Source organism: Mesocricetus auratus, unplaced genomic scaffold, assembly GCF_017639785.1.
Source record: "Mesocricetus auratus isolate SY011 unplaced genomic scaffold, BCM_Maur_2.0 Super-Scaffold_100023, whole genome shotgun sequence".
NCBI classification, from domain to species: Eukaryota; Metazoa; Chordata; class Mammalia; order Rodentia; family Cricetidae; genus Mesocricetus; species Mesocricetus auratus.
Window position 1 is genome coordinate 20345310 of NW_024429204.1, and position 26368 is coordinate 20371677.

Here is a 26368-nt window from a genome sequence, read left to right on the forward strand (position 1 = left end):
GTTCAACTAAAAGTGGCTCCCAACCAGTCGCAGGGCCTTGTACTACTTTATAGGACGCAGTTAGAGGTCAGTGTCACTGGGCCCTCAGACACAAAAAAAAGTATCTAAATACATCAAGCACTGCATGTATCATTAATTTGAAAGCTGTTTCCAGTTCGTAGATTCATAGAGAAATGCTTCTAAAATCTGATTAAATCAGTTGTTATGCTGCTGTTAGAAATGATAACAGCAAGGAACATGGAAAGAATATTACCCAAATGGTAGTTTTAATTTGAATAAAATTTGCATGGTATTCATTATTAATAAAGTGAATATGTAAATTTTGGACAAAGACTATATGAAAATATTAAAATGAACTTTTCATATGTTTCAGGTAGAATATTTATCATAGTTATATATTTTTTTAATACTGTTTGATACTGGTTTTTGTTTTTTTGTTTTTGTTTTTTTCGAGACAGGGTTTCTCTGTATTGCTTTGGAGGCTGTCCTGGAACTCACTCTGTAGACCAGGCTGGTCTCAAACTCACAGAGATCTGCCTGCCTCTGCCTCCTGAGTGCTGGGGTTAAAGGCGTGCGCCACCAACGCCCGGCATTGATGCTGTTTTTCTATAAAACAGTCTTGAGGACTTAAAATTGCAAACAGATGATAACTTATTTTTATGTTTGTGTTAGTTCTGACCTAGGATCAACTAAAGAAGCACGCTTTCTGTCTGTGTAGGCAGGGTCTTGCTGTGAACGCCCAGACTGGAATCAGCGGTAAAAGCCTCCTGCCTCAGCCACCTGACCTTACTTTACTCTGAGTGCTAAGAGTGTAGGACACAGTTCAAGCTGGAAACCAGTTTTCTTTTAAGACAAAAAAGTTACACAAAGTTTTTCAAGGGGTAGCAAGAATCAAACCCCCAGCATGTGTACTCAAGTACATTTTAGGAAATTTGGGGGGATCTGGTTCTAAGAGCCCTCAAATCACCCAGATTCTCTAGGGCATAGACCTGGCCATGTGTCTCAACCAACTCAGGATTCCAAACTCACTGAAATAATTACAAAAACATTTCTCTACAGACTCAATGACAGCAAAACGCATTTCATCACAGCGTAACAGCGTTGGGAGTTCTCATGCAAGTTCTTTTATGGTCAGAAAGACTGTGTTTGGATTTCCACTGTATCTCTGGGATCCAACAGAGAGGACGTTAAGGCCCAGCTATGTTTACAAACTTACTTTTAAAAAGCATCTTTGAGGACAGAGAAGCCCTCAGTTGGCAGAATGCTTACCCAGCATACATCAAATCCTCAACTGGTCTCCCCAACAGTCATGGTGGCACACACCTGTAGCCCAGCACTCTGGAAGTAGAAGGTGAGAGTTCCAAACTCAAGGTCATCCCTGCCCACAGAAGGACCTTGGGATACATGAAACCCTGTCTCAAAAAGTTTGTGGAGGCGTCTGGAGAGATGGCGCAGCAGTTAAGAGCACTGGTGCTCTTCCAAGGGCCCCAGTCAATTCTAGCACCCACACGGTGGCTCACATCCGTCTGTAAATGCAGTCCTAGGGGATCTGGTGCCCTCGCCTAGTTTCTGTGGGAGTCAGCACGAAAGTGGTAAGCAGACATACAAACAAAACAGTCATACACACAAAATTTTAGAAACCTTTAATAGGTGTGTGTGCAAACGAGCACAAGTGTATTTCACTTCTCTAAATGCACACTTGCGGAAGAACTATTAAAAAACACCTTGTTTTACTTTACAGGTTACCTGTAATAAGCCCATACTGATAAAAGTTTCATTAGTCATCAGAATATGAAAATACTCCCCAATCTAAAGCATGCCATTTACTAAAATGTAACAGTCAACATTCAATAAACATTTGCTGACATCTAAATTTTACTAGTAATAAATGAGTTTTATATATGAATAGTGTATATAATTTACAGACTAAGAGTGAAACAAGAGAGGAAAAAACATTCAAAGGACTTTTTCTGCAGAGGAATTCAACTGAAAACAGCATAGTTGCTGGGTGGTGGTGGCACTCGCCTTTAATCCCAGCACTCGGGAGGCAGAAGCAGGCAGATCTCTGTGAGTTCAAGGACAGCCTGGTCTACAGAGTGAGTTCCAGCACAGGCTCCAAAAGCTACACAGAGAAAAACACTGTCTCAAAAAAAGAAAAGAAAACAGCATAATTCTTGCAACAACAGCAAATATAATTTGTACTTAGAATCATGACTTCTGCTCTGTAAAAAAAAAACTATAATGATAAAATACAGTTTCACAATATTAAAAAATAGCTTTTTTCATATGGGAAGGGAGTAGATTTGGGATGGAGAGATGCTCAGTGTTTAAAAGCTCTGGTTGCTCTTCAAGAGAACCCATGTTGGGGACTCACAAACATCTGTCCTTCTGTCCCAGGGGATTCAAAGGCCTTCTCTGGCTTCCCCAGGCATGGACGCACTCGTGGTGCAAACACACACACACACACACACACAGGAAAACACACATATTCATAGGAGTAAATACTAACAAGTTAAAGTAACTAGATTCTGTGCTTCTAGTAAAAATGATAAATGTTCTTAAAATGTTTGTAAACTAGACAGGGTTATAGCTGTACTGAATTTCCAATTCTTTTTGGATGTCTTGGATTTTAAATTAAATGATTAACAGACAATAGTATAATCGCCTACTTAGCCACAAAAGACGTTATTTTGTTAAGATTGTATATGAATAAAAATAATATTTTCACACTAAATCTGGGTCAAATAAAAACATTTTAGAAGATGCTATGGTTTCTTAGCTTTGTATTAATTTTTATCTAGTGTCACTTAAATAAACAAATAATAACTAAATAATAAGTTTCATTTATTTGTTAATTTTATTTAGTTTTTATTATTTTATATAAATATATTTATTATTTTTATTTAGTTTCTTATTTTTAATATTTTATTATTCACAACCAAATAATAAATGAATAAAAGTGGTATTTTACTTTCTTTTCAAGATTTTATTTATTTTTATGTACACTGGTACTTTGTCCACATGTATGTCAGTGTGAAGGTACTAAATTCACTGGAACTGGAGTCACAGACAGGTGTGAGCTGCCATTTGTCTGTTGGGAATTGAACCTGGGTCCACTGGAAGAGCAGCCAGTGCTCTTAACCTCTGATCCACCTCTCCAGGCCAATAAAACTGTTCTTAAGAAGCCAAAATTATATGCACTAGGAATCCTTAGGAATCTTCATTAATATAGATTTCCTGAGAATTCTCAGAATTCTATGTTCCATTTAGTTTCCCTTTTTCTTTGAGTCAGAACTACTCTATCTGGTTAGCTGTAAATATTTACTTTCACAATCAAAGTAAAAATTACAAATTCAGTAAGACCACAAAATGCTTAAAATAATACACAAAGAATGATGGGATCCAATGAAAATGAAAGGTCTGCACACATGCAGAAAGGGACAGTGGCCGCCATATATGTAACGCATCTTCACATTTAAAATGTAAACACTTAAATAGTCCAGCTCTTAAAAATACTAAACTAGGAACCTGACAACACAATTGTGTACCAGTGTGGCAGTCTGAATGTAACTGCCCCCCCCACACTCCCATAGGGTGGCACTGGGAGGAGGTGTGGCTCTTCTGTGGGGGTGGGCTTTAAGGTTTCCTACGCTTGAGCTCCACCCAGTGACACAGTCCTTCCTGCTGCCTTCTGCTCAGGATGAAGTCAGCACCCTGTCTGCCTGCAGGCTGCCATGCTTCCTGCCACGGTGATGACGGACTGAACTATGAACCTGTAAGCTGCCACTTCAACTAAATGTTTTCTGAAGGGGGATGTCCTTCTGTATGCTATGAATATGTTTCTCTTGTTGATGGATAAAGCTGTTTTGGCCAATGGGCAGGCAGGATGTAGCCAGGTGGGAAATTCAAACAGGGAGAAAGGTAGTAGGTGGAGTCGGGAAGATGTCATGGAGCTGCCAAGGAAGCAAGAGACCTGGGCATCACCGGTAAGCCAAGACCACATGGAGATACACAGACTAATAGAAAGGGGTCAATAATTAAGAGAGAGCTAGCCAATAAGAAGCCTGAGCCATTGGCCAAAAAGTTTTTAATTAATCTAAGCCTCTGTGTGTTTATTTGGGACTAAATGGCTGCATGACCAGGTGGGACAGAAACTTCCAACTATGTTTTTCTTTATAAGAGTTGCTGTGGTCAAGGTGTCTCTTCACAGCAACAGAAACCCTAAGACACAATCCATTTTTTAAAATATTACTAGCACTTAGAATCCTTACCTAAAAGATAAATGTCAAGAAAATGTCAAAACCAAAAGAAGTCCAGTATTAAAGTGAATAGAAAGACAGAAATGATATGTCAAATGCAAAGGCTAATTTCAGAGGATGCCTTTGTTAATGCTAATGACAGCTGAAAAGGTACAAAACTCTCACTGTTACCAGAGACAGGACATTAATGACACTGAAGACTAGAGAATTCAAGTTGGACAGGTTCCTACTATAAAGGTCTGATCCCAGATTCAAGGAAGAAAATGTCTCTAGGACAGTAACAGCCCAGTTTGCATACCCGATGTGAGTCAGGAGGGTATGCTACACTAAGTGACATAAACTAGCTCTACCATGAAAACTGACTTGTTGATAGTATGCTAATGTGACCCATAAGTGCTTGTCTTCGGCAGACAATTTTTCCCTAGTGTTTGCAATAAGGTGTGCTATGTCTTTCACACAAGAGTGCTATTCTTAGATCTGAGTTGGGCTATCCTTAAGAAGCTGGAAAATCATCCATCTGTCCATTATAGTTCCTGTTTATAAAATAAGGCAACTATTACCAATGTCACTGAGGCTATATTAATTTGATTTTTAAAAATATTTAAAATAACTGTACTAAACTATTTCAAGCATATAGTATATAACCTAATGTTTCATGTAAAAGCCAAAATTAGATAAAATATATGAGTGTAAAATACAGTTAAATATTTAAAATTGGTATGGCTAATATAAACCACCCTAATCTGCATAATTATGATTCACTATTACTAGTGGCCTGTATATTTACAATATATTTTCAGGTATTTATGTCTTGAAGTTATTTTTATATTTCATTTTTAAGGTTTATTTTATATGCAATGGTGTTTTGCCTACATGTATGTCTGTATGCTCTGTTACAGACAGTTATGAGGAGCCATGTGGGTGCTGGGAACTGAACCCAGGTCAGCCGGAAGAGCAGCCAGTGCTCTTAACTGCCTAGCCATATCTCCAGCCCCTATTTTCAGTCTGTGAGCATGTGTGCCACAGAAAACGAGTGAATATCAAAGATCAGCTGGCAAGAGTTGGCTCTTTCCTTCTACAGTGAGGGTGTTAGAGACAAACTTGAGCCATTTCACTGGCCTTGAATTGTGTTTTGTTTTGTGTTTAAGACAGGTCTCACTACACAACCCTGGCAGGCCTGGAATTTGCTATGGAGAACAGGCCTCTCTCAAACTCAAGAGGTTCCCTTTAGTTCTGGCATTAGAGGCATGTGCTACCATGCCTGCTTACATTTTAAACTATAGACAGGGGAGTGGTCAAATGCTCAGGTCAATGTCCCCACATCCCCCAGGATGATGTCTCTCTGCCTGTGCACTGCATTATTAGAGTACCTGGTGAAGTGCCCGACATGGGGCAGACTTGGGAAAATATGAGTTAAAAAGTAAACTATAAATAGGACTAGAGTCGGCTCAGCGTTAAGAGCACTTGCTGTTCCTGCACAAGCCTCAGGTTTGGTTCTCAGCTCACAACCACCTGTAACTCCACTCCCAGCGGGACCTGACACCCTCTCCTGGCCTGCACAGGCACCTGCACCTACATGGTGCACATATATGCCACATGTGCAGGTTCCACAGAAGATGACGGTGACATCTGATTTCCACTGATGGGTGCTGGGAACTGAACTCAGGTCCTCTAAAAAAACAATAAATGCTCTTTTTTGGGTGGGGGCAATTTGACACGAGTCCCACTATGTAGTCCTGGCTGTCCTGGAACTCATGGAGATCCACCTGCCTCTGCCTCCTGGGTGCTGGGATTAAAGGCGTGCGCCACCACAGCCCGGCAGTAAGTGTTCTGAGCCACCACAAAGCCACTCCCCAGCCCTCAGATGCTGTTTTAAGGAAAGGAAAGCTTTTTCTTTAATAAAGAGAATGACTCTCTTTTATATTTTATTATCTTAAGATTGGAGTCTGAAGTAGAGGCAGCTTTGCAAACGTCAGCCACAGAGTTTTGTGGACTGGTAAGCGAGTGCGCCTCTACTGGTTTTCCCAGCTTGAATAATGCACACATACCTGCCATAGCTTCCTCAGAGTTTTGCTCACCAGAGCGGACGGTTATCTTTCAAATGAGGCACTTGTCTCAGGCCATCAGCACAGACAGTCCCAAAGTAGCCAGCAGTCCTGTCCTACGAAAGAAAAACACTATTATTGTAGCATTCTAAGTGTTACTTAAACCTATTAACTATTACAGTTAGGTTTTGGCTTTTTAAAAATGTTTTAATTCTGAGGGAAGACTTATTTCCTCATAGACATTTATATACATATACACATATATATTTGTAAATGCTGAACTCAATATTGATAGAAAACACAGAATTTTAAAGGTGCTCTAAAAATCTACTTATACAGAACAACCCTGTAGCTATTATATTATTTTCAATAAAATTCCAAAATGCTACTGTGACAAAGTAAGTGACAGAAGCAACATAAAGGGAAAAGGGCCTCTTTTGGCTCCCAGTTTTATAGTGGGGAAAGCATGTCAGCATTCATGGCTACAAGCACATGAGAAGACTTGCTCACATCCATTACCTGGGAAGGATCAGCTAGGCCCTACCTATTAAAGGTGCACAACCTCTCAGAATAGCACCATCCCTAGTCTTCAAACACATTAGCCTACTGGGACATTTCACATTAAAGTCATGAGAGCTTTTAATTAGAAAGTTTCTACAAAATATCATTTTGGGGTGTTGTGTAATCAAAAAATTAGAATTGCCCCCATGGTAGTGAAAGGCTTTAACCTAGCACTTGGGCAGTTAGATCTCTATGAGTCCAAGGGCAGCTAGGTCTACATAACAATTGCCAGGCTACCAGAGTTACATAGTGAGAGACCCTGTCATATACAAAAATTTGTTTAAATTCATCATTCTCTGAAAATTCAAACTAATCTCTAAAAATTTTTGGTGTATTTCCAAGAGTACCTAATCTACTTGGAAAACTTTAATAAAAACTGCAACTGCTTGTTTTATTAGAATAACAGCAGTGCTTTTGAAGGTGAAAACATTTTTTGCTGTTTTTAAAGTACAGATACTCTAAAACACAGAAAGCCAGAAAATCATCTTTTATTTTCTCAAATACCTTACCTTCTTATTCCTGCTAATGTTAACATACAAGCTTATAAAAAGTCCTCTTAAGAAATAATGTAAATATATTAAAATATCCACTTATGTTCTTTGTTTTGTTTTTGTTTTTCCAGACAGGGTTTCTCTGTGTAGCCCTGGCTGTCCTGGGACTCACTCTGTCGACGAGGCTGGCCTAGAACTCACAGAGACCCGCCTGCCTCTGCTTCCCGAGTGCTGGGATTAATGGCGTGTGCCACCACCGCCCAACAAAGCATCCACTTGTAAACTTCTAAGTTGAGTACAAGCTTAGGCCAGATAACTTCCCCACGTCACGAGGAGTAAAAGAGCATTTTGCTGGCAGAGCCAGGGAAGCTCTGCACTCCCCTTATCGCTTGTGACTCCCCAGTTTGCTTCCCAGTGCCTCCAGATTCAGCCACATCCATCGGCAGGACGCAACTAGGAAACGGAAAACAGCTGCCCGAGAGGGAGGTGCTTCACACAGTGAATTATTAATACTGTAGGAAACCAGCACCAATGGTGGCTCTCTGGAGATGAGCTGCCAAGACACGGGAGGGCACAGTGCAGCAGAGGCACACCAGATGAGCTGTCCAAGAGTCTTCTGGAGGGAGATCGCGTCTGTCTGAAGCTATTCCCGTCCACAGAGCTCCGTGAGGACACTTCTCTCTAACTCGGAGATGTTTTTAAATTTAGGGTGAGCGAGTTTCAGAAAAGAAAGAGCTCAACCATGTATGTTATATAATAAAAGGAACAAGCTGTTCTGGCAATAGCTATAAAGACCTGAAAGCCTGGAACAAGCTGGATTCAAATCCCAGCACAGCTGCTCACTACCTCCCTGGTTCTACAGAGACAAGCCAGGCCTCAGCCTCCTCATCTGTAAGGGGGAGCAAATGACAGTAATTTGATAACTGAGCTACTATCAGGATTGGAGAAGTAGTGTGCTTAGTTTTTAAACTATTTTCTGGGACTTAGTAAGAGCACAATGAATTTTGTTTGGATTTAAGTTATGGTATTACTGTCAAGTTACATAATAAAAGAAGTCTTTGTTTCAAATTGGATCAGTGCTAAAAAAATATGTTTAAAACCTGGGTAACAGTCAATCAGTACACTGTATTCCCCATTTATAATCTTTATATTTTAATAAAAGTTGGCTTTAACAGTAGACAAATATGTCGTAACTGAACTCCGTATACAAGTACATAAAAATAATCTTACAGTAATGAGGAGAAATTGTTCTTGCTAACCTTTACACTCACAAATACAGCCCATGCCCAGTGAAGTGGTTTTTGGTTTTGGGGGGGAGGGGGCTGTTGTTGTTGTTGTTGTTTGTTTTTCAACACAGGGTTTCTCTGTGTAGCCCTGGCTGTCCTAGAACTCATTCTGTAGACCAGGCTGGCCTCCAACTCACAAAGATCTGCCTGCCTCTGCCTCCCGAGTGCTGGGATTAAAAACATGCGCCATTACCACTTGGCCAGTGAAGTTCTAACGACCTTGTTTTTTAGAACTCTAAATCTAAAAACTGCAGAAATAATCTACCCAGGGAAGCAGTCAGTATAGTAACACACACAGCATGCACAAAGCCTGAACTCAGTCCCAGCACAACACAAACCGGACCTCACAGAACCAACTGTAAGGCTACAGCTTCTACCAAGTGGAATCAGGAAGACCAGCTTAATGTCCTCCTTGTAGCTTGAGGCCAGCCTGGGCTACAAGATGCCCTCTCAAAGAAAGAGGTATTCAAACTCAGCCACATGTCTGTAATTCCAACACTCAGAAGGCAGGAGGACAGGAAGTTCCAGTACAGCCTGGGCAGAAACATTTATTCAGCTGAATTCCTTGAACAAATGTCATACTAAAATTGCCCATATATATTTGTTTCCTAGAAATTTATCATTGTAGTTGTTTAGGACAAAGGTACATATCACATTCGTGCACGTGTGCGTGTGTGTGTGTGTGCGCGCGCGCGCGCGTATGTGTGTGCGTGTGCACGCGCGCGCCTGTGTATGTCTTCTAACTCTTAAATATATTAAAGAATATTGATGAAATAGGCCTGAGGAGATAGCTCAGCAGTTTGGAGCACCACAGGGCAGCTCACAACTTTCTGTAACTCCAGTTCCAGGAGATCTGACACCTTCACACCAGTGCACATACAATAAAGTTAAATAAATTACTTTAAAAAAAAAGAATACTACGTATATAAAATGCCAAGATTAAATACCTTTTAAAAACAAAATCTGAGCCAGGCATGGTGGTGTACAACTGGAATCCCAGTACTTATTGAGGATAATTGAAGACAAACTTGGTTTACGTTTCAATTTTTTTTTGTTTTTGTTTTTTGGGTTTTTTGTTTGTTTTGGTGGTTTTTTTTTTTTTTTTTTGGACAGGGTTTCTCTGTGTAATAATCCTAGTTGTCCTGGAACTCACTTTGCAGACCAGGTTGGCCTCAAACTCAGAGAGCACCTGCCCCTGCCTCAGGAGTGCTGGGATTAAAGGTGTGAGCCACCTCACTCAGTTTCAAATTTTTAAAAGTCTACTTATTTTCTAGATTATGTGTATTGGTGTTGGAGTTACAGGCAGTGTGAGTGGGAGCTGGGAATTGAACCCAGGTCCTCTGGAAGAACAGTCGGTGCTCTTAACCTCTGAGCTATCTCTCCAGCTCTTACATTATAATTTTATTGCCCTTTTGAGTTAATACAATGAGACTGCTCAAAAAGTCAAAAGGTAAAAGAAAAAAATTTTAATGAACAAAAGCCAGTAAGTACATAAAATTTTTGTATACTTACATAAAAGTCTTATAAAATACATATTTCCAAAATGTAAACTCAAATGTAAATTATGATTAGTATCTAAGTCACCAACATTATTCAGGCAAATCTGATTTTTATGACTACAGATATTTCAGAGCAACAAGGATACAAAAAAATATAAAAACAGTGATATTACAAAAACAGTAGTTGTCATTCAAGAACCAGTATCAAAGCTCTAGAAATAAACACAGTTTAGATTACTTTTAAGATTACAGAGGATGATTTTAAAGAACTTTATTTTTGAAAACAATTGACAGTAAATATGCTTACCACACTGCAAACAGTATGGTGATTTTTAACGCAGATAGCGCTGGGAGACGCTGAGGTGGCAATGCTTCCTGCACAAGCGTGAGCACCTGCCCTCCATCCTCAGCACCTACGTAAAAAGCCTGGATACAGGCTCCACCATAGTCCCCACAATGGAGGGGCAACAAGGGATCCCTGCGGTTTGCTGGCCGGCCAGCCTAGCCAATTCAGCAAGCTCCAGGTTCAATGAAACACTCTATCTCAACAAATAAGGGAGAGAGTGACTGAGAAAGGCATCCAGTGTTGACCTGTGCATCTGCACACACATGCGCGCGCACACATGCACCTGCACATGCATGCACACACACATTCATATGCACACACACACCTGCACATGGATGCACACACATACCTACACACACATTCATCTACACACACATGCACACACATGCCCCTACACATGCACCTGCACATGCATGCGCGTGCACACACACATGCACCTACACACATTCATCTGCGCACACACCCCTGCACACGCACGCACACACATTCATCTGCGCACACACACAGACAAATATGGGTAATATTAGCTATTATCCTAAACAATACAACAATCCAAGCCCCCTCCTGAATAACTGCATTGACTACAATGCTTAACTAAAACTAGCTTAGTACTGAACTTTCAACACATTTAAAGTTCAAATAAGCAGGGTCTTTTGAACCCAAATCTACAATGGTAAAACATAAATAAAAAGGCTATTTCTGCAACTATATTTGTGATCAACTTAATTTTTTTGTATATTTGTTTTTCGAGACAGCGTTTATTTGTGTAACAGTCCTGGCTGTACTGGAACTCACTTTGTAGACCAAACTGGTCTCGAGCTCACTGAGATGCTCTTGCCTCTGCCTCCCAAGTGCTGGGGTTACAGGTGTGGGCCACCACCACTGGCCAATTTAATTATTTTAATAGCATTTTCACTTAAGCATTAAACCATAACTTACAGTAAACTAAGTCTCAACTATTACGTCTTTTGTTCAATGTAAAATAATACAATGTGGGGACTAAGCACATTTTTTAACTAAGAAGCAAAGTAAAAAGAACGCTTGGGCTGCAGCACGGGCTCTGCACTTTAGGAGAACTGGCTACTTCCCAAAGGATCCCTAGGCCCTACGTGGTGGGTCACATCTGTCTGTAACCCACTCCAGCGGACCCAGCGCCCCCTCCTGGCCTCTGAGGGCAGTGCACCATGGTGCACAAGCACATGTGGGCAAACCGCCCAAATGCAAATACAATGATTTTTAAAAGTGCATGACAATAAAGAAGAAAATACGACGCCACATCAGCTTCCCATCTGAATGTGAATTAAACAAAACAGAAAAACTTCAAAGCAAGCCTCTGCACCTTTGCAATGACCTTTTTCAGTAAACGGCTCTGCTGCTTTTCAGCAAAAGCAAGACTCGTGAAAGGCGGGGCTCCTGTGGCATCCTTCATGTCCTACCCTCCAGCCCAGTGGAAGGCAAGCTCGGCTGTGAGGGAGAAGAAACCAGCGATGAGCATCTTCCACGCAGACACATTTGTGTTTTCAGCCTTAGCATATTTTCAAATCATCTGGCATCTGTGCCTCTCCGCTTTGCCAGACTAATCTGTTCAGAACTGGGTATAACACCAGAGCTGGGTGCGTTGTGGGGAAACCAAGGAACAGCACATACTTAGACTAGTGTTCCAAGTGCCGAGCCACAGCTAGTTACACTTGACCTGTATCTTCAAAACACTTCCACCAAAAACAGAAAGCTCTTTTAAGAACGCCGTACAGCTCGGGACATCTGTATGAATCATAACTATCCTAAGCTAGCCAAGTCACTAGTGTCGGTTCTCCTTTCTCATTTTAATCTAAGCAGTCAAACAGAACATGTCAAAGGTAATTCTACAAAAAAATCATTGATAAATGAATTCTGTAACACACTGTGTATCAGGGTCAGCGAGGTGGCTCAACAGGTAAAAGCATTTGTCATCAAGCTTGACAGCCTGAGTCTGGCCCTCAGGCCCTACAGAGAGGGTAGAGAAGTGAGTCCTCATGCACACAGTAGGATGTGCACACAGTAGGATGTGCGCGCACACACACACACACACACACACACACACACACACACACCAAGTAACACAGGTAAAAGACGAGTGGACAGGGTGGTACACACTTGCAGCCCAGCACTGAGGAGGCAGACGCGAGGGGGCTGCCCTGACTTCGAGGCCAGCCTGGCCCATGTTTTGAAGCGGAGTGTGAAAATCTAGGACTATGTATTTTACTTTCTGAAATCCATCTGTATGCCCTTAAGATGCTTGCAGGAAGGGGACAAAGCCAAGGGGAGATATGCACGGGTGTCCTTTTCCTTACATGCCCTGTTACCAAACTTGTGTCGTTGGCAGCGCTTAACCTTTCCTTCACTAAGTGTGGAGTCAGAGCCGCCTCTTTAGAGACTGAAATAATCTATGTGCCAATCGCTCTATTGGAACAAACTTTCAGTAATCCCCAGTACTGGTTTGGTTTAAAACAATGCCTTTTTCAGGGCATTAATTACTATTGCACACAAACCAAAGCTTTAGGACAAAGCCCGAGATACAGTGGCCGACCCCTCAAACAATTTATATCACCCCGCAACACACACACACACACACACACACACACACACACACACACACACACACCCCGCTCGCTCTTCCTGGGGGAAGAGGGGTTCTTACGGATTGTCATTTGCCATCCCACTAACCTCCGAGAGAATCGCGTCTTCCAGTCACATGGACTCCCACCCTAAGCACGTCACAAATTCTCACTCAGCCTTCCTCACAAGTTTCTCCTCAGTAGGTAGAACCCCTTGTCGGTTTGTTTTTGGTTTTGCGTCTTGAAGAAGGGCTGGTGACAGGAAAGTGCCGGTGACATTCTACTCGGGCCATGCTCCCACCCTGCAATCGGTCCCCCAAGTAGCTTTTCCCAGGGGCTCGGTCCCTAAGCTAAGGATGGCAAACGGGAGTCCCTCTCGTCGGTTTCGCTCGTCCCTTGCCTCGGGAGTACCGAAACAAAGACTTGCAAGTCCCTCCACTTGGAACTTCGGTGTCCACACACGGGGGCTCGGCTCTCCTGCCACCAGACCCCAATCCTCTCACGTCCTCTTCCTCGCCATTCACCCGCCTCGGGGAGTCAGCAGCAGGTCGTTCCCTTGGAGCCCCGAGGCTTGGCGACTCCCGTGTGCCCCCGGCCCCTCTTCCCGTGCACCCCGGCACCCCCAGAGGGAGACAGCGCGTCCCCACCCTCCACGATGGACTTCTCCCCCGACGCCCCGGCCTCGCTCCCCACCGCGCCACACTTAGGGATGCCACTCCGCGGCTCCCCGGCGGCTCCCCCGCTGGCTGCGGACGCCACCTCCCGGGGCCGGCGCTCGCCACCTCCCCCGGAGCCCGGCTCCCACCCCTCGGCACCCCAACCTCCTCGCCGCTCTCCCAAACCCCGCGCCCCGTCCCCGCTGCGGCGTCCCCGGGAGCTGCGGGTCCTCCTCCCGCCGCGGGGCAGGCCCGGTCCCTCCGGGTCCGCCGCTGCCGCCGCTCGCACGGACGCCGGGGGCTGGGTCTCCCCGGGGGCGGGAGGGGGGTGTCCGCCGCGGAGCTGCCCGCGCCTCTCGGCCTCCCCGGCCGCCGCGAGCTCCCGGGAGCTCGGCTTCCTCCCCCTCTTCCCCCGCGCCCGTGGCCCCGGCGCGCCCGGCCGGCCGGCCGGCCGGCTCGCGCTGCTACCTGCAGGGGCCGCCGCGCCTCAGCGCCTCGCCGCCGCCATCTTGCATTTCGGAGCGCCTGCACTTTTCAGGGAGTCAACTCTGACCTGTGAACCCTAACCCCGGAACCACTCGGGAGGGCCCTCGCGCGGGGGCCCCACGGAGCCCCCCCGCGGCCGGCAGGAGCGGGACTCGCTCAGCCCTGGTGCGGAGCGCTCCCGCCGTCCCCGAGCCTTCAGGGGCCGCCCAGGAGGAGCCGGCCAGCCGAGGCGGGGCGAGCCGGCGCCCCACGCGAGGACTCCGCCGCTCCTCCGGGATGCAACCCAGGCCGCTCCACCCCGCCCGCCCCCAGATCCCTGCGCCGCGGGAGGTGCGCGCCGCCCCGCCCTCTGTCAGGAGGGGCCACGCCCCCTGCCAGGAGGGGCCCCGCCTCTGTGAGTGGGAGCCCGCCCCAGGCAGGGAAGCCCCGCCTCCGGGCCGCGCGCGGCCCCGCCCCTCCCAGGCAACTCGCTCCGCCCGCCGTCGTGCGAAGCTGCCCTCCCGCCTCGGTCTTCAGAAGCCCCTCCTTTCCCTGGACCCGGGACGCCTGCGGCCCCGCCCCTCCCCTCCGAGGCCACGCCCGCCCGCCGCCCCTCACAGCCTCGCCTCGGGCGTGTCCTTTCCTCCGGGCTCCGGCCACGCCCCCCTCCGGCTGTCAAGAGTCCCCCGCGCGCCTGTCAGCGGCGGCTCCGCCCCTTCCAGCCCGAGTCGTGCAGCTAGCTCCCTCCGGCTTCGGACGGGAAAAGTTGAGCGTGGCCGCGCACGCACGGATGCTGAGCGCTCGGTGGGCGCCAGCCCTGCAGCGCCGCCCGCTGAGGTCCTCGTCGTCTTCCCCACCGCCTCTTCGCTGCTAGGATGAATATACGCAAACGAAGGCGAGAGGAAACCACTCGCTCGGAGCGCATTCGCGGCCCCGGACAGACGCAAGAGAACTCTCTGGAGCCTGGATGCTTAGTCCCCACCCCAGTCCCAATCACGGACCCTTTGTGCTCCACCAAGCCACACCACTCCTAAGATCTGCAACCTGCAGTTGCTGGAGGGGAAGGCCTGGCTGCTGAAATCGACGTGCACAATAATTTTAGTTGTAGCCTAAGAGTCTAAAACCCGTGTGCGCCGAGGCTTAATGATCTCACCAGAGGAGGTACTCAGCCCTGTCCTACTCTGTCCCCCTTCCTAAAACAAAAACTTGACAGCGCTTCGGCTTCTTGGAACCAAATTCAGAATTTAAACTGCTTATGCAAATGATTTAAGAAATCAGTGTAATTTTTTCCAATGGGAACAGAAATCGAAAGCAGCTGATAATGCTAGCATCAGTAAAAATAATAAAGCAATACACTTGGTCCGTCATAAGGAAACTATAAGACAAAAAAGTGACACAGTTTATGCTCACCCAGAGACAATTCCAGGTCCACTGAGAGTCCCATCTTAGGATTTAACTCTGAGCAAAGAAATATTTCAAGTACAGAAATTCATGGTTTTTTTTTTTTGTTGTTGTTGTTGTTCACACATTCTGGCTTCTTGAGCACCACAGGTGCCAGGCACTGAAGGAGATGTAGAGCTGAGTTAGGCCATCCGGTTGTCCCTGGTATCTAGAAGGAACTGTTCTGGAACATTCCAGGATACCAAGACCGAGGGTTGTTCGAGTCCCTCAAATAAACTGCTGTGGTATTTTCATATAGTCTGCGCACATGCCTCCATGAAGCTACATCCTCTCTACCAGCGGGATGTACACGCCCGGCAGAGAGCTGCCGACCCTATCAGGTTAGCATACCGTGACACAAGCTGATGCGTTCAGCAGACATGCAGCGTTTGGGGAGTTTGTTTGTTTGTTTCTCAGGATATTTTGGATCCACAGTTGGTTTAATTGTGGATCTGGAAGGCTGTGCTCTAGTTTCCAGGAGCTCACAGACTAGATGCTAAGCAAAAACATGCTCACAAAACACATCACAGTGAGATGCAGGAGAGGAAGAAACAGAAGCGGAGGCATCTATTGGTCCTCACTTCTTCCCCATCCCTCCCTCTGGTTCTTCCTCTTCTCACCCCTCCCTCTCAGCATCAGTTTATAGTCCCCTGTAAAGCAGTCAGCCTGCTTCAGTCCCCAAAGCCAACAGCCCAGAAGCCTCCCAGTTTAAGGTCGCTCCCACAGGGCATTTCTGTCCAGGAAAACCATTTCAATGGCCCAGCGCTGGGAACAGTATCCCTGGCTGAAGTGCTGCCAATTAGCTGGCACCCTGGCACAAAGCAAGGCTGTTACCCGCACTTGAAAAAATGAAAAGGTTGCAGACTTCAGCAATATGCATATATGTTTTCACAGCAGATTGTGCCAGCCCACATAAATCTGTCTAGAGACCATGCTTACAGAGCAACTTGTTTTTATTAAAATAAACTCATTTATGAAAATTGTAAATATGACTGATTTTAACAGCTGCGCAGCTCCAGAAGTAAGTTTTACCCATGGATTGGCACAGCGAAAAGTCTAGAGTTTTTATGCATAAGCCTGGCAGCTTGTCATACACAGGCTGGCATGACGAGACTTCAGGACGGTTAGAGATGAGAAATCATTCAGTAGGTTTTAAAAAGCACAGCACTTTTAATCTTCGGAGCCTCTGACACCTTTGGAACAGCGGAAAAGTGTTTGTAGGAAATAAAGCGCTTTGGATAAAGAGTGGCGAGTACCAGGCTAGGTCCTGAAGAACGGGCTTCCAGCAGCTCTGTTTGCAGACGCTCCTTTCTGTTGTTCCCTTCTTCCTGTCTACCCTTTGTGCAAAAGCCATTTTTCAAACACGGCACCATGAAACAGACCAAAAGACATCCAGCTAAGACACTTTAAACATTGAACTGTAGTTATGGGAACTTGAGAGTTTCACCCTTCACGGAAAGGTCCTACGATTCTCTGATGGCTAGCTAGTTCAGAAGGTGAATAAAGTTGGCCATGGTAAATGTTGCTCCCCCAAACACACTTTCAAAGTCAGTTTTGGCCAAGTCCTCTCCTGTTCCTCTAACTGCATGTTCCAGGTAAATAATAAGCCTATGGTTGCTGGGCAGTGTTGGCACACATCTTTAATCCCAGAACTCGGGAGGTAAAGGCAGGTGGATCTCAGTGAGTTTGAGGCCAGCCTGGTCTACAGAGTGAGCTCCAGGACAGCCAGTACAGTTGCACAGAGAAACCCTGTCTCAAAAAGAAACAACAACAACAACAACAACAACAACAACAATAATAATAAGCCTATGGTACTAGCTGTAGAAACTAGCACTATGCTTCTGAACTGGTAAAAATGCCCTCACCCCCTCACCCCTGCTCCCTTTGCCTAGCATGGAAGCACTACTAGGAACACAGGGCAAGAAAACCCTATCTCCTGATGTTGAGTCAAAGAGTAACACGGTATTAGACTGTATAATTTAGTTGTGGCACCATGTGGGTTGGTTCACTTATTAGGATGTAAATTTATTTCTACCAAAAAAAAAAGTGTAGTGCATGTGTCAACACTAAGCAGGGCTGGAAAACAAACCAGCAGGGTTTTTTGTTTTGTTTTGTTTTTTGAGACGGGATTTCATTATGTAGTTCAGCTGTCCTGGAGCTCACTCTGTAGACCAGGCTGGCCTCGAACCCAGAGATCCATCTGCCTCTGTCTCCTGAGTGCTGTGAGTGCTGTGATTAAAGGTGTGTGCTACCACACTGGTTTGAAAAACAGCAACTTAAAAATAAAGCTGTGGAAATATGCATGACTACTGAAAAAAGACAGTACACTCCACATCATTTAATATGGTGTTAAAGGTCAGGAATTAAGCTTTCTTCCTGTCTTCCTGCAGTGTCTTTTTTTTTTTTTTTATCTAACATCTTAGAACTGAGCACAGTAGCTCATGCCTGTGATTCCAGCCTAGTCTACAGCATGAGCTCCCAGGCCAGCCTGGACCCTGTCTTTTTTTTTTTTTTTTTTTTTTTGGTTTTACGAGACAGGGTTTCAGCCGAGCGTTGGTGGCGCACGCCTTTAATCCCAGCACTCGGGAGGCAGAGGCAGGCGGATCACTGTGAGTTCGAGACCAGCCTGGTCTACCGAGCGAGTTCCCAGGACAGCCTCCAAAGCCACAGAGAAACCCTGTCTCGAAAAATCAAAAAAAAAAAAAAAACCAGACAGGGTTTCTCTGTATTGTTTTGGAGGCTGTCGGTCCAGCCTGGCCTTGAACTCACAGAGATCCGCCTGCCTCTGCCTCCCAAGTGCCGGGATTAAAGTGTGCCACCACCGCCCGGCTGGACCCTGTCTTAAAAGGAAACAAAAATTTAAAAGCTTAAGACACAGAAAAAAGTTGGGCGTTGGTGGCGCACACCTTTAATCCCAGCACTTGGGAGGCAGAGGCAGGCAGATCTCTGAGGGTTCGAACCCAGCCTGGTCTACATAGTGAGCTCCAGGACAGCTGAACTACATAATGAAATCCTGTCTCAAAAAACAAAACAAAACAAAAAACAGCCTCTAAAACAATACAGAGAAACCCTATGGGGGGGGGGGACAGACATGGACACACAGAAAACCTTAGGGAAACAATACAATTAGGAAGCACCATGTGTGTTACGGAACACAATGATTCACTGTTTCAAAGACTTAAAGACTTAGCAGAAGATACCAAGTAGCAGTCCTTAAATTTTAGTGTGCATGAATACAACTAGGACACTTTACTTAAAAATAGGTGGTCACATCCACCCCACTCCTGGAATAAAATGCAAATCTAGTGGGTTTCAGATGAGGCTATGAATTTGCTGTTAGCATGCAGCTGTGGTAACCTTTGTATAACTGAACTAAGGAGTCATATTAATAAATATTTTCTAGAGGTAGAGAAATAGCTCAGTAGTTAAGAGCACCCATATGGTGGCTGAAAATCATCTATGACTCCAGATCGAGGAGGGTATCTGATACCTTCTTCTGGCCTCCACAGGCACCAGGCATACACATGGTATGCAGATATGTATGCATGCAAAACACTCATACACATAAAATAGTAATAATAAGAGAAATATTGGTCTAAATGTTCTGGATTAACAGAAGTTACTGTGTCCTTGTAGAACCATCTGAATAACACGTTACAAAAAGTCACTATCTCTGAGTAGAAGAAAAACCCATTCCTAAAACTGTCAGTGACGTGGGGGTCAGCCTTGGATAGGGGACTGCTTGTTACCAAGAACCATCAAACCGATACAGGGTTGCTATTTCCCATGAAATCTCACAGCTGCACAAACTATGCATGGTTTGGTTTTTTTTTTTTTTTTTTTTTTTTTGGTTTTACGAGACAGGGTTTCTCTGTATTGTTTTGGAGGCTGTCCTGGAACTCGCTCTGTAGACCAGCCTGGCCTCGAACTCACAGAGATCTGCCTGCCTCTGCCTCCCGAGTGCTGGGATTAAAGGCGTGCGCCACCACCTGGCTGCTCTGCATGTTTTTGATGCTCTATCTCACTTTAAGCTCCCACTATCTGTGAGGTACCTGGTGCTTTTGGCAGCCTGCGTATGAGGAAGCTGACGTCTGAGAAGTTAACCTGCGCAAGGTAAGTAAGCTGGGATCTGAAGCCATCCTGGCCTACAACGTAGCATTGCAGGCACCGCTCCTAGGAAAGCCGTGGTTACGTTGTTCTAGTTCAGTGTGCACAGGTGCTAAAGGAATGCATGGGTGTTAAAGTCGAAATGGTCACTGTACAAGTCCCCAAATCCTCTGCCACTTGCTGACTATATCCAACTGCTGCTGCAGAGCAAACTCACAAAACCAAGCTGCTCACGAGATCAAACATGGGGTGTGCGAGACAGCTTAGGGGTGGAATGCTTGTCTAGAACGCCCTGAGTATGATTCCAGGGCCGCACAGAGAATACCAAAAAGTTCTTTAACTCACTAGACCGTGGGGCAGCCGAGTGGTTCTGCTCACCAAGACTGCGTTTGATGATCTCTGCTGGGCTCTCTCCTGTCTCTGTAGTTAACAGGTAGGTTGCATGGTCTGAGAAAACTGCATTTGTGTGACTTGGAGGTCCATCTAGAATGGCCTCCGTCATACTAGCAGTGGTCACAGGTATGGATAGCTGCATGTCTCCTCTTCTACTAGCATAGCCTAGACTTATTCCCATGCGCCCATAGGAGCCCAACTAAGCCAGAGGCAGGGTTCAGAGTCTCTTGAACGTCACTTATGCCACCTTCATCTGGCCATCATCCCCAATCATGGGCCAGGTCCAGATTCCACCTCAGTGAGCACAGCTGCAAGAATGAAGAGACACTCATATCCATTTTTGTCACCAGATCTACCACACTGGGACCAAGTCAGACTTCCTGTCGTTTTGTTTTACTCACGTGTAAAGTTAAGACAACGATGCAACTGATGTATCAATCCTGTCTTAAAGGGTTGATGGCTTGTGCAAGCGTCCCGTTTTATCCTAACATCTCAGAAAACATTAGCCATGATGATGCTAAAGCCCTCTAAGGCCTCTCAAGCCAGTCTTGAGGACATGCTGGGACAAGGAAAGGAGGTACGTGGATCTTAGGTGAGGGTGCTCACCCTGATTCCCTTGCTCTTGGTTTCCTTCCAGGTGACGGTTCTATAAATAGGAGAGAACATTCTCTCAGTTCAGCTCACCCACGCTAAACTCAGCTCTCCCTATACCTTTCAAGACTCCTCTACAAGCCTGGCGTGGTGGCACACACCTTTACTGCCAGTATTCAGAAGGCAGAGACCAGTGGATCACTGAGTTAGAGATCAGCCCGGTCTACAGAGCGAGTTCCAGGACTGCCAGGGCTACCCAGAGAAACCCTGTCTCAAAAAAACAAGCAAAGACTCCTCCAGACGGCTTGGACGACAGCTCAGCAGTAAAGTACTTGCTGAGCAAGCATGAGGACCTGAGTTCAGATTCATGACACTCAAATAAAAACCCAGGGTGGCGTCACACACATCTGTGACTGGAGGCAGGGGACAGTAGATAGAGACAGACTCACTGACAAGCACGTCTGGACTCAGTGAGGGACTGTCTCACAAAACAAGGCAATAGAGTACACTCATTGTTGACCTCTGACCTTCACATCCACGGGCATGCGCCAGACAAAACAAAGACCCTTCAGAACAAGGCCCAGTGTTATGGCTTGGTTATGAAGTCTCCTTTCCCCTAAAAAGCTTGGTCCACACTTGGTGGCGCTATTGAGAGGCAACTGGATCAGGAAAGCAGGAATGGGCCAGCAGAAGGAGTGGTCCAGTCACTAGGGTCTGCCGTCAAAGGTCGTGCGCTGCTGACAGCCTGCCTTCCTGGCTGTCGCGAAGGGGACCACTGCAATACCCTCATTCTATGAAGTCTTGCCACAGCGCCGGCTGAGCATGGACTGATAGCTCCTCTTCCTTTAAATTGTCTCAGACATTTTGTCACAGCAGCTAAAACAAACAAACAAACAAACAAAAAAGTGACTAACAGCCTGTGAGACCGAACCATAAAATTCTTAGGAAATAAAATAGAATTTGGAGTTGGGACACATACTCCTTGGCAACAATGAGCAGAGAGCCATGCTAACTAAGTGGTGTGTTCCCGGAGTTCAAATCCTCATGAGGGAACCTGTACATTCCAGTACATCTTTCCTTAATAGGTCTTTAGAAAAAAAAACAAAACAAAAAACAAACAAACAACAACAACAACAAAAAAAACCAGCACTTAGAAGGTAGAGACAGGCAGATCTCTGTGAGTTCGAGGCCAGACTGGTCTACAGAGCGAGTTCCAGGACAGCCTCCAAAAGCTACAGAAAAACCGTGTCTTGGAAAACCAAACCAAACAAAACAAAAAACAATAGTATCTAGATTTCCCCCTATTTAATTTCCTAGGAATTTTATGAAGAGTGTAGTCTGTATTTATTCTCCTTTATAGTCTAGGAATGTAGCTCAGTGGTAGGGTGCTTGCTTAGCATGAATGAAACCCTGGGTTCAGGCCCTAGCACTGAAAAAAAAAAGTTCAATCAGCCACAGCAAGAGGAACGGGCAATCCTGGGGAGAAAAAGCAGGCTTGTGTGGGCGTCAGCGCCTGCACACAGTAAGGCAAGCTCCCTTGGAAGACGGCAAAGTCAGCTAACACAACAGCTCACATCTGGACGTACACAGCATCCTCCTCTCGCAATGGAAACTACCTTACTGTCCAACAGTAAAAACAAACAAAACAGCTTCAAGAATTTTTTTTTTCATCTATGTATTTCACGTCCTGGCCACACCCTCCCCCCACGCCCACCTTCCCCTCCCAGTCCCTCCCCCTCAGCTTTAGGATCTGATAACAACCCCTTTCCATCTGAATTTCTTGGTAAAGTGAGAGTGTCTACTTCTTTTACCAAAGGCCCACCTCACGCTTTAGCTCCCCCTCAGGTGTCTTACACCAGGACTGCCATTTATAAAGTGCCACGGGCTGAGGGGTTTCCACAACAATAATTTTTCTCCAACTTGTAGAGGTTAAAAGTCCAGGATGGGGGCTGGAGAGATGGCTCAGTGGTTAAGAGCACTGGCTGCTCTTCCAGAGGACCCAGGTTCAAACCCCAGAACCACATGGCAGCTCACAGCTGTCTGTAACTCCAGTTCCAGCAGCTATGTAGACCAGGCTGGCCTCGAACTCACAGAGATCCACCCGCCTCTGCCTCCCAAGTGCTGGGATTAAAGGCGTGCGTCACCAACGCCTGGCTGAGTTTTCTCTTTTTCTAAGAACACCACTCACAGAGGATTAGTATCTGTTTTAATAACCTCACTTTACCCCATCTCTACAAAAGAGCCTAAACGTAAGTGCATACTGGGCCTCCAGGGGCTATGGGTTAACTTGGGAGTTTTGGAGGAGGCAGAATTCAGCAGGTAACAGCAGGAAAACAGTCACCACCACACAAGGTAGGAGGTGATACACTCTTGACATTTCAACATCAAGGTGTTTATCTCCGGCTCTTTGCCGAGTAGGACACAGGTCTCTCTCGGTTCCTGACAAGTGTCCTTAACTATTTATTAACTTTCCATGTCTGCCATTTAAAATGAGTTGCCCCCCCCCCTTTTTAGCAACTCAAGTCTATAGGCAGAAACACCGGATACTTTTCAAGACTTTTTACATTATAAAGACCCCTCCCCCCACCCCATTTTGAGACAAGATCTTGTACAGTCTAGGTTAGCCTTGAACTCACAATCTTCTTTCCTCTGCTTCTGCCTATCAAATGCTGAGATTATAGGGATGCATCACTGTTGGGGAAGTCCTGTGTATATGTCAATAAAGCACTGTTGGCCAATAGGGAAGCAAGATAGGTGGGACTAGGAGTCCAGGAGGACTCTGGGTAGGAGAAACACAGTGAGTCATCATATAGCCTGCCAGAGAAGTAAGATGTCCGTCCGGTAAGAGAAATAATTAGATGGGTTAAATACTTAAGTCAGAGCTAGCCAGTAAGAAACAAACAATGCCAACAGCTTCATAATTAATACAGTGTCTTATGTGTTATTTGGGGACTACAACACGGCAGAGCCCAGGCGACTGGTGGGGGAAAAAAAAACAGAGCGGCTGGCAAGGAAAAGGCTTCTCTCTCCACAGCACCATTGTGACTTTGCTTTAAATTATATAAAATCAAATTGCATTTTATTGCTTATGACAGCATCTTTTAAGTCCACTTAAGACAATAAGAACACCTGATGCTTAAAAACGAAAATCTGTACCCATGCCAGCTTCCAACCAATCATGCTGACTTATTTGGCGGGAAGAGGAATGCAGATACTGCATTTTGTTTCGAAGCTTCCAAAAAATGATTTTAAAATGCAGTTAGTGATTAACTACTGCTCTGAGGCAAAGGAGAAGGCTACTAAATCCATGTCATAGCTCTGGGCCATGCTTAGTTATGGAGATGTGAAGCCCCACCCCCCCACCCCAAACAACTACATGCTTCATTGTTTTAGATGAGGAAACTGAGGTTCATGAAGATGCACAAACTGTAGGGTCAAAAGTTCAAATCTTGGGGGGCAAGAGCCTCTGTGAGCCTAGGGGTCTGTTGGGACATTTCTGTTCTTTGAGACAACACCATAAAAGACACATCAGTGCTTTTTCCTTCTGTTTTTCTGAGACAGAGTCTCACTATGTAGCTCTGGCTGTCCTAGAACTCACCCTGTAGACCAGGCTGGCCTCAAACCCACAGAGATCTGCCTGCCCCTGCCTCTTCAGTGCTGGGATGAAAGGTGTGCGCTATTACACCCGGTACAAAATATGCAGCCCAGGCTGGCCTCGAACTTGTGATCTTCCTGCTTTTGCCTCCTTCAGCAAATCCTATTGGTGTGCGCCACCACAAACAGCTTTTGACTGTTTTTACTTTTAAAAAGTTATTTTTCATTTCACATACCAACCCATTCCCCCTCCTTCCCCTTCTCCCAGCCCTCATCCTCCCCACCTTCCCCCCCACCCAGTCCTCATAGGGGGTAAGGCCTTACTTAGGGAGTCAACAAAGACTGGCATACCAAGTTGAGGCAGGACTAAGCCCATTCCCCCAGTATCAAGGCTGAGCAAGGCATCCCACCATAGGGAATGGGCTCCCAAAAGCCAGTTCATACCCCTGGGATAGGTCCCGATGCCACTGCCTGGGGCCTCCCCAACAGATCAAGTCACATAACTGTCACCTACATTCAAGGGGCTTATTTCTGTTATGCAGGTTGCCCAGCTGTCAGTCCACAGTCCATGAGCTCCCACTACCCAGGGTCAGCTGTCCCTGTGCTTTTCCCAATCATGCTCTTGACCCCGCCCCCTGGCTCATATGATCCCTCCTCCCTCTCTTCAACTGAACTCCAGGAGCTCAGGCCAGGGCTTGGCTGTGGCCACTGCATCTGCTTCCATCAGCTACTGGACGTAGGTTCTATGATGACAATTAGGGGAGTCACTAGTCTGATTACAGGGGAGGCCCGTTCAGGCACCCTCCCCACTATTGCGAGGAGTCTTCGCTGAGTTCATCCTTGTGGATTCCTGGGGATTTTCCCAGCACCGGTTTTCTCCCTAACCCTATAATGGCTCCCTCTATCTAGATATCTCTTTCATTGCTCTCCCAACTTGGTCTTCTGTATCCCCCATGTTCCCATCCCCCCTCTTCTGCCCCCCCCCCAGCTTACCCAGCAGATCTGAGCTATTTTCCTTTCCTGGGGCCCTCCATATGTGTCCCTCTTAGGGTTCCCCTTTTACCTAGCTTCTCTGGAGTGGATTGTAGCCTGGTTATCCTCTGCTTCACATTATACACTTATGAGTGAGTACAAACATACCATGTTTGTCTTTCTGGGTCTGGGTTAACTTACTCAAGATGTTTTTTTTTTTTTCTAGTTCCATCCATTTGCCTGCAAGTTTTTAGATGTCACTGTTTCTTTTTACCGTTGAGTAGTACTCCCCTGTGTAAATGTACCACATTTCCCTTACCTGTTTTTCAGTTAAGGGGCATCTCAGTTGTTTCCAGGTTCTGGCTATTATAAATAATGCTGCTATGAACACAGTTGAGCAAATGTCCTTGTGGTGTGAGTGAGCATCTGTCTGCCTCTGCCTCCTGAGTGCTGGGATTAAAGGTGTGGGCCACCAGAGTCTGTCAAGAAGTGAACAGTTTATAACAAGCCAGGTAATATAAAACTATGCTTATAGGACTAGGAGATAGCTCAGTGGGTAAAGACGCTTGCTACCACACCTGTCAACCTGAACTCAATCATCTCAGGGACCTATGACATGGTGGAAGGAAAAAACCAACTCCCCTTCCCCCCAACACATACACACACACACACACACACACAGCATTAAGCATTTGGTTAAACTCTTTTTTTTTGTGGAGACAAGGTCTCCCTAAGTATCTCAGATTGGTTTTGAACTCATGATCCTCCAGTCCTAACTCCCTGAACACTGGGATTACTAAATGCACTGCCACCCCCAGACTTTAATAACTGTCTTGAAAAATTGCTACCCAAAGATAGAGAATAAGATGTAAGAAATACATACTTTTTCAGTATATAATAAACAAGGATTATTTTCCCTTTTTTGCCATCCTTTAGATATTTCAAACTTTATAACTGTTAAAATTACTAAAAGTAACTCAAAAATTTTATGTTTTTATAACAAAAGCAGACAATCATTGCAGAATCTTTAAAACACATAGCAGAGAATGGAGAGATGGCTCAGGAATTA

The 26368-nt window shown here is 45.5% G+C and overlaps 1 protein-coding gene across 7 annotated transcripts in view; it reads right to left on the minus strand.

Annotated features, from left to right (window-relative positions):
- The window catches only part of Zhx1 (zinc fingers and homeoboxes 1), a 34583-nt gene extending 20172 nt beyond the window's left edge, over nt 1–14411 (minus strand). For 3 of the 7 annotated variants that reach the window (XM_040730640.1, XM_013122567.3, XM_013122564.3), the window contains exons 1-2: nt 14206–14411; nt 6308–6420 (exon numbers count right to left, since the gene is read on the minus strand). Coding sequence is in view for 2 of the 7 variants with exons in the window: in XM_013122567.3 (XP_012978021.1) it covers nt 6308–6314 (7 nt within the window). In the remaining 5 variants the exon portion in view is untranslated. Of the gene's footprint in view, nt 1–6307; nt 6421–11826; nt 13038–13190; nt 13334–14205 lie in introns of those variants that run through there. The other 4 variants (XM_040730638.1, XM_040730636.1, XM_013122566.3 and 1 more) reach the window with 3 other exon arrangements.
- Between the last annotated feature and the right edge of the window lie 11957 nt (nt 14412–26368).